Source organism: Fringilla coelebs, assembly GCF_963513975.1.
Source record: "Fringilla coelebs genome assembly, chromosome: 36".
NCBI lineage: Eukaryota > Metazoa > Chordata > Aves > Passeriformes > Fringillidae > Fringilla > Fringilla coelebs.
Window position 1 is genome coordinate 225,998 of NC_140062.1, and position 6,855 is coordinate 232,852.

At 64.3% G+C, this 6,855-nt stretch overlaps 1 protein-coding gene across 1 annotated transcript in view; it reads left to right on the forward strand.

Moving 5' to 3' along the window:
- The window catches only part of LOC311164735 (proline-rich protein 12-like), a 54,052-nt gene that overhangs the window by 44,327 nt on the left and 2,870 nt on the right, over window positions 1-6,855 (forward strand). The window contains 4 exon segments of the mRNA XM_084224313.1: window positions 2,077-2,202; window positions 2,274-2,371; window positions 3,980-4,093; window positions 4,741-4,848. Of these exon segments, the coding sequence (XP_084080439.1) occupies window positions 2,077-2,202; window positions 2,274-2,371; window positions 3,980-4,093; window positions 4,741-4,848 (446 nt within the window).

Consider the following 6,855-nt stretch of genomic DNA (forward strand, 5'->3'; position numbering starts at 1 on the left):
CCCCAAATTGGGGAGGGGGGGATGGGGATGGGGGGGACACCCCAATTTGGGGAGGGCGACACGGGATGGGAAAGGAACCACGGGATTTGGGGGGAGAATGTGGGATTTGGGGAGGGGACCCCCAATTTGGGGAGGGGGGGTACGGGATTTGGGGAGGGACACCCCAATTTGGGGAGAGGGACACGGGATTTGGGGGGGGGACACGGGAATTGGGGGGGGACACGGGAATGGGGGGGGGACACGGGATTTGGGGACGGGGACATGGGAATGGGGGCGGGGGGACACGGGATTTGAGGAGGGGGACCCCCAATTTGGGGAGGGGGACACGGGGATGGGGGGGAGGACATGGGATTTGGGGGGGACACGGGATTTTGGGAGGGGACCCCCAATTTGGGGAGGGGGACATGGGGAGGGGGGGGGAGGACATGGGATTTGGGGGGGGATACGGGGATGGGAAAGGAACCGCAGGATTTGGGGGGAGAATGTGGGATTTGGGGAGGGGACCCCCAATTTGGGGAGGGGGATACGGGGATGGAGGGGGACCCCGGGATTTTGGGGGGAATTGCGGGATTTGGGGCAGTAAATATGGCAATTTGGGTAGGGGGGACCCCCAATTTGGGAGGGGGACACGGGGATGGGGGCCGGGGGTACCACGGGATTTGGGGGGAAAATGCGGGATTTGGGGGGGGGAATATGGGATTTGGGGGGGGGACCCCCAATTTGGGGAGGGGGACACAGGGATGGGGGGCGGGGGTACCACGGGATTTGGGGGGAAATGTGGGATTTGGGGAGGGGACTCCCAATTTGGGGAGGGGGACACGGGGATGTGGGGGACCCCAGGATTTGGGGAGAAAATGCGGGATTTGGGGAGGGGACCCTGGATTTGGGGGAGGGGGGGACCCCCGGTTTGGGAGGGGAACCCAAATTTGGGGGGGTGGGGACACGGATTTGGGGAGGGGGGGACCCCCGGTTTGGGAGGGGAACCCAAATTTGGGGGGGTGGGGACACGGATTTGGGGAGGGAACCCCAGAATTTGGGGAGGGGGTGCCAAAATTTGGGGGGGGGAACCCCAAGATTTGAGGGCGAGACCCCAAAATTTGGGGAGGGAACGGTGAAATTGGAAAAGGCGTGGCTCCTTTAAAAGGGCGTGGCTCTTCCACAAGGGGGCGTGGCTTTCATTTAAGGGGACCTCGCACCTTTATAGTGCAGTGGGTGTGGTTCTGAGTTGTGGGCGTGGCTCCCTTAAAGGGGCACGACTCACTCAAAGGGGCGTGGCTCTCCCTTAAAGGGCCAGCGCTCCTTTTTAACGGGGGTGTGTCTCCAAATTGTGGGCGGGGGTTTTCCCCTTTTTGCGGGGTGGGCGTGTCCCTGCGCCCCTCCCCTTAAAGGGCCAGTGCTCCTTTAGAACGGGGGTGTGTCTCCAAATTGTGGGCGGGGCTTTTCCCCTTTTCCTGGGGTGGGTGTGTCCCAGTGCCCTCCCCTTAAAGGGCCAGCGCTCCTTTAGAGCAGGGGTGTGTCTCCGAATTGTGGGCGTGGTTTTTTCCCCCTTTTGGGGGGTGGGCGTGTCCTGGTGCCCCTCCCCTTAAAGGGCCAGCGCTCCTTTAGAACAGGGGTGTGTCTCCGAATTGTGGGCGGGGTTTTTGAGGGGTGGGCGTGTCCCTGTGCCCCTCCCCTTAAAGGGCCAGCGCTCCTTTAGAATGGGGGTGTGTCTCCAACTTCTGGGCGGGGGTTTTCCATTTTTTGGGGGGTGGGCATGTCCCGGCGCCCCTCCCCTCAAAGGGCCAGCACTCCTTTAGAACAGGGGTGTGTCTCCGAATTGTGGGCGGGGCTTTTCCCCTTTTCATGGGTGGGCGTGTCCCAGTGCCTCTCCCCTTAAAGGGCCAGCGCTCCTTTAGAACAGGGCTGTGTCTCCGAATTGTGAGCAGGGTTTTTGAGGGGTGGGCGTGTCCCTGTGCCTCTCCCCTTAAAGGGCCAGCGCTCCTTTAGAACAGGGCTGTGTCTCCGAACTGTGGGCGGGGTTTTTGAGGGGTGGGCGTGTCCCGGCGCCCCTCCCCTTAAAGGGGCCGTGTCGCACAGAGCGGGCCCCGCCCGGGCGGGTGCTGAACACGCGGGCCATGAAGGAAATGTACCGCAGCTACGTGGAGATGCTGGTCAGCACCGCCCTGGACCCCGACATGATCCAGGCCCTGGAGGACACCAACGGTGAGCCCCCCCCTCCAGAGACCCCCCCAAAGCTGCCCCAGCCCCCCCTGACCCCCCTGTGCCCCCCCCAGATGAGCTGTACCTGCCCCCCATGCGGAAAATCGACGGGATCCTCAACGACCACAAGAAGAAGGTGCTGAAGAGGGTGACCCTGAACCCCAGCCTGCAGGTGAGGGGGGTCTGGGGGGGCCTGGGGGGGATTGTGGGGGGTTTGGGGGGGATTTTGTGGGGTTTGGGGGGGCTGGCAGGGGATGTGTGGGGTTTGGGGGAGGGCCCTGGCAGGGGATGTGTGGGGTTTGGGGGGCTGGGAGGGCACCTGTGGGGTTTGGGGGGGACCCTGGCAGGGATCTGTGGTGATCTCTGTGCTCCCCTGTGCTCACCTGTGTTGACCCTGTGGTGTCCCTGTCCTCCCCTGTGCTCCCCTGCGCTCACCTGTGCTCACCTGTGGTGACCCTTGTTGTTACCTGTGCTCCCCTGTGCCCCCCTGTGCTCCCCTGTGCCCCCCGTGCTCACCTGTGCTCCCCTGGGCTCACCTGTGCTCACCTGCGCTCCCCTGCACTCACCTGTGCTCACCTGTGGTGACCCCTATGGTTACCTGTGCTCACCTGCGCTCCTCTGTGCTGTCCCTGCGCTCACCTGTACTGTCCCTGTGCTCACCTGTGCCCCTCTGCGCTCACCTGTACTGTCCCTGTGCTCACCTGTGCCCCCCTGTGCTCACCTGTGGTGTCCCTGCGCTCACCTGTGCCCCCTGTGCTCACCTGTGGTGTCCCTGCGCTCACCTGTGCTCACCTGTGGTGGCCCCTATGGTTACCTGTGCTCACCTGGGCTCACCTGTGCTCACCTGCGCTCACCTGTGGTGACCATGTGGTGTCCCTGCGCTCACCTGGGCTCACCTGTGGTGACCCCTATTGTTACCTGGGCTCACCTGTGCTCATCTGCGCTCACCTGTGGTGACCATGTGGTATCACTGGGCTCACCTGTGGTGACCATGCGGTATCACTGTGCTCACCTGGGCTCACCTGTGGTGACCATGTGGTATCACTGCGCTCACCTGCACTCACCTGTCCTCCCCTGTGCTCCCCTGCACTCACCTGTGGTGACCCTTATTGTTACCTGTGCTCCCCTGTGCTCCCCTGTGCCCCCCTGTGCTCACCTGCGCTCCCCTGTGCTCCCCTGTGCTCCCCTGCACTCCCATGTGCTCACCTGTGCTCACCTGTGCTGTCCCTGTGCCCCACTTGGCTCACCTGTGCTCACCTGTGGTGACCATGTGGTATCACTGCACTCACCTGTGCTCACCTGGGCTCACCTGGGCTCACCTGTGGTGACCATGTGGTATCACTGCGCTCACCTGGGTTCACCTGTGGTGACCATGTGGTATCACTGTGCTCACCTGTGCTCACCTGTGGTGACCATGTGGTATCACTGCGCTCACCTGCGCTCACCTGTGGTGACCATGTGGTATCACTGTGCTCACCTGCGCTCACCTGCCGCTCACCTGCGCTCACCTGTGGTGACCATGTGGTATCACTGCGCTCACCTAGCGCTCACCTGTGGTGACCATGTGGTATCACTGTGCTCACCTGTGCCCCCCTGTGCTCACCTGTGGTGTCCCTGCACTCACCTGCACTCACCTGTGCTGTCCCTGTGCCCCGCTGTGCTCACCCTGCGCTCACCTGTGGTGACCATGTGATATCACTGTGCTCACCTGTGCTCACCTGTGGTGACCATGTGGTATCACTGGGCTCCCCTGCGCTCACCTGGCTCACCTGTGCTGCAGGAGGCCCTGCACACCTTCCCGCAGCTGCACGCGAGCCCAGGCGAGTCCCTGGTGCGCCTGCGGCCGGGCGGGGACCCCTACAACCGCAAAACGCTCAGCAAGGTCAAGAGGAGCGTGGGCAAGCACAGGTACGGGGGGTGGGGGGGTCTGGGGGGCAACCAGGTGGGGTTTGGGGGGGTCTCAGGTGTGTCAGAACCCAAAACGCTCAGCAAGGTCAAGAGGAGCGTGGGCAAGCCACAGGTACGGGGATGGGGGAGTCACAGGTGGAGTTTGGGGATCCTGAGGGGTCACAGGTGTGATTTGGGGGAGTCACAGGTGGGGTTTGGGGGTCCTGAGGGGTCACAGGTGTGATTTGGGGAGTCAAAGGTGGGGTTTGGGGGGCACCAGGTGGGGTTTGGGGGAGTCACAGGTGGGTGACAACCGCAAAACGCTCAGCAAGGTCAAGAGGAGCGTGGGCAAGCCACAGGTACGGGGGGTTTGGGGAGTCACAGGTGGGGTTTGGGGGGTCCCAGGTGGGGTTTGGGGGGTCCCAGGTGGGGTTCCAGGTGGGCTTTGGGGGGTTCAGGTGGGGTTTGGGGGGTCCCAGGTGGGTGACAACCCAAAACTCTCAGCAAGGCCAAGAGGAGCGTGAGCAAAGCCCAGGTACGGGGGATGGGGGTCCTGGGTGGTCCCAGGTGGGTCTGGGGGTCCCCAGGTGGGTCTGGGGGTCCTGGGGGGTCCCCAGGTGTGTCTGGGGGTCCCGGGGGGGTCCCTGAGCGCAGGTGTCCCCGCAGGAGTTCAAGGTGGAGGTGGAGAAGTCGTTCCTGTACACGCTGTACCACTCCCTGCACCACTACAAGTACCACACCTTCCTGCGCTGCAAGGACGAGGTGAGGGCACCTGGGGGACACCTGGGGCGCCTGGGACACACCCTGTCACCTGGGACACACCCTGACACCTGGGCCACCCACCCCCTGTCACCTGGGCCACCCCTCTGTCCCCCTGCATCACCCCTGTGTCCCCCCATGTCCCCTGCACCTTCCTGCGCTGCAAGGACGAGGTGAGGGCACCTGGGGGGACACACCTGGGACACACCCTGTCACCTCCTGGGACACACCCGGACACCTGGGACACACCCGACACCTGGGACACACCCTGTCACCTGGGCCATACCAAATCACCTGGGCACCCCCTATCACCTGGGACACACCCTGTCACCTCCCTGGGACACACCCTGACACCTGGGACACACCCTGTCACCTGACCCACCCTCTGTCACCTGGGACACACCCTGACACCTGGGCCATTCCCTGTCACCTGGGCCACACCCTGTCACCTGACCCACCCTCTGTCACCTGACCCACTCTCTGTCACCTGGGCTATACCCTGTCACCTGACCCACCCTCTGTCACCTGGGACACACCCTGTCACCTGACCCACCCTCTGTCACCTGACCCACCCTGTCACCTGGGCCACACCCTGTCACCTGACCCACCCTCTGTCACCTGGGACACACCCTGTTACCTGGGCACACCCTCTGTCACCTGGGACACCCTTCTGTCCCCACTGACCATTCCCCACCCCAGTGGCCATTCCCTGTCCCACTGACCATTCCCCGTCCCCCTGGCCGCCCCGCTGACCACTCCCCGTCCCCGTGGCCGCCCCAAATGACCATTCCCTGTCCCACTGACCATTTCCCCATCCCCGTGGCCACCCCACTGACCATTCCCTGTCCACTGACCATTCCCTGTCCCACTGACCATTCCCCACCCCACTGACCATTCCCTGTCCCACTGACCATTCCCTGTCCCACTGATCATTCCCCGTCCCCCTGGCCACCCCGCTGACCATTCCCCGTCCCCGTGGCCACCCCGCTGACCATGCCCTGTCCCCCCGCTGACCATTCCCTGTCCCACTGACCATTCCCCGTCCCACTGACCATTCCCCGTCCCGTGGCCGCCTCGCTGACCATTCCCCACCCCACTGACCACTCCCCGTCCCACTGACCATTCCCACCCCACTGACCACTCCCCGTCCCACTGACCATTCCCCACCCCACTGACCATTCCCTGTCCCACTGACCATTCCCTGTCCCACTGACCATTCCCTGTCCACTGACCACTCCCCGTCCCCCTGACCGCCCCGCTGACCACTCCCCGTCCCCCTGACCATTCCCCACCCCACTGACCACTCCCCGTCCCCCTGACCATTCCCCACCCCACTGACCATTCCCTGTCCCCCTGACCATTCCCCACCCCACTGACCATTCCCTGCCCCGCTGACCATTCCCTGCCCCGCTGACCATTCCCTGTCCCCCTGACCATTCCCTGTCCCACTGACCATTCCCCGCCCCACTGACCATTCCCTGTCCCCCTGACCATTCCCTGTCCCACTGACCATTCCCCACCCCGCTGACCACTCCCCATCCCCCTGGCCGCCCCGCTGACCACTCCCCATCCCCCTGGCCACCCCGCTGACCATTCCCTGTCCCCCTGACCATTCCCCACCCCCACTGACCATTCCCCGTGCCCCTGGCCACCCCTCTGACCAGTCCTCGTCCCCCTGGCCACTCCACTGACCACTCCCCGTCCCCTGACCATTCCCCACCCCACTGACCATTCCCCACCCTGCTGACCACTCCCCATCCCCCTGGCCACCCCGCTGACCATTCCCCATCCCTGTGGCCGCCCCGCTGACCACTCCCCGTCCCCCTGGCCGCCCCACTGACCATTCCCTGTCCCCCTGACCATTCCCCACCCCGCTGACCACTCCCCGTCCCCGTGGCCGCCCCGCTGACCATTCCCCACCCCGCTGACCACTCCCCATCCCCCTGGCCGCCCCGCTGACCATTCCCTGTCCCGCTGACCATTCCCCACCCCGCTGACCACTCCCTGTCC